This window comes from Penaeus monodon, chromosome 19 (genome assembly GCF_015228065.2).
Source record: "Penaeus monodon isolate SGIC_2016 chromosome 19, NSTDA_Pmon_1, whole genome shotgun sequence".
Lineage (NCBI taxonomy): Eukaryota > Metazoa > Arthropoda > Malacostraca > Decapoda > Penaeidae > Penaeus > Penaeus monodon.
This window is the reverse complement of record NC_051404.1, coordinates 22590987-22591352: the sequence shown is the minus strand read 5'-3', so window position 1 is coordinate 22591352 and position 366 is coordinate 22590987. Positions and strand designations below refer to the sequence as shown.

Genomic DNA, 366 nt, shown 5'->3' with positions numbered 1-366 from the left:
CCATTCACCTTCTCTACGATAAAGTGCTCTGTATCCTCTTTACATCCAACATCATTAAGAGGTGTATAAATTACAATGAATTTTCCCACATTGTTAACCAGTAAGCAGCGATAATCCAGTGCACTTAATCCATTGCTATTATCCTGCACCATTTGGAGCGCGACCACTGATAGGTCAGCTCTGGGATTCCCTGGCCAGGCTATATAGCATCATGTACTCGCGCTTATTAACCTCTCTTTTTATTTCCACAATTCTTACCATGCTCTGCCTTACGTGCTCCGTGTTTTAACTCAAACTGATGTTTACTAAACCTCTTATTCTTCCTGTCCCAAGCTTATTACCTTCATCTGATTCGACTATCCTCAC

At 41.3% G+C, this 366-nt stretch overlaps 1 protein-coding gene across 1 annotated transcript in view; it reads left to right on the top strand.

Moving 5' to 3' along the window:
- LOC119585360 overlaps positions 1-366 on the top strand; it is a 77683-nt gene that overhangs the window by 76836 nt on the left and 481 nt on the right. The window contains 1 exon segment of the mRNA XM_037934030.1: positions 102-213. Coding sequence (XP_037789958.1) covers positions 102-213 — 112 coding nt within the window.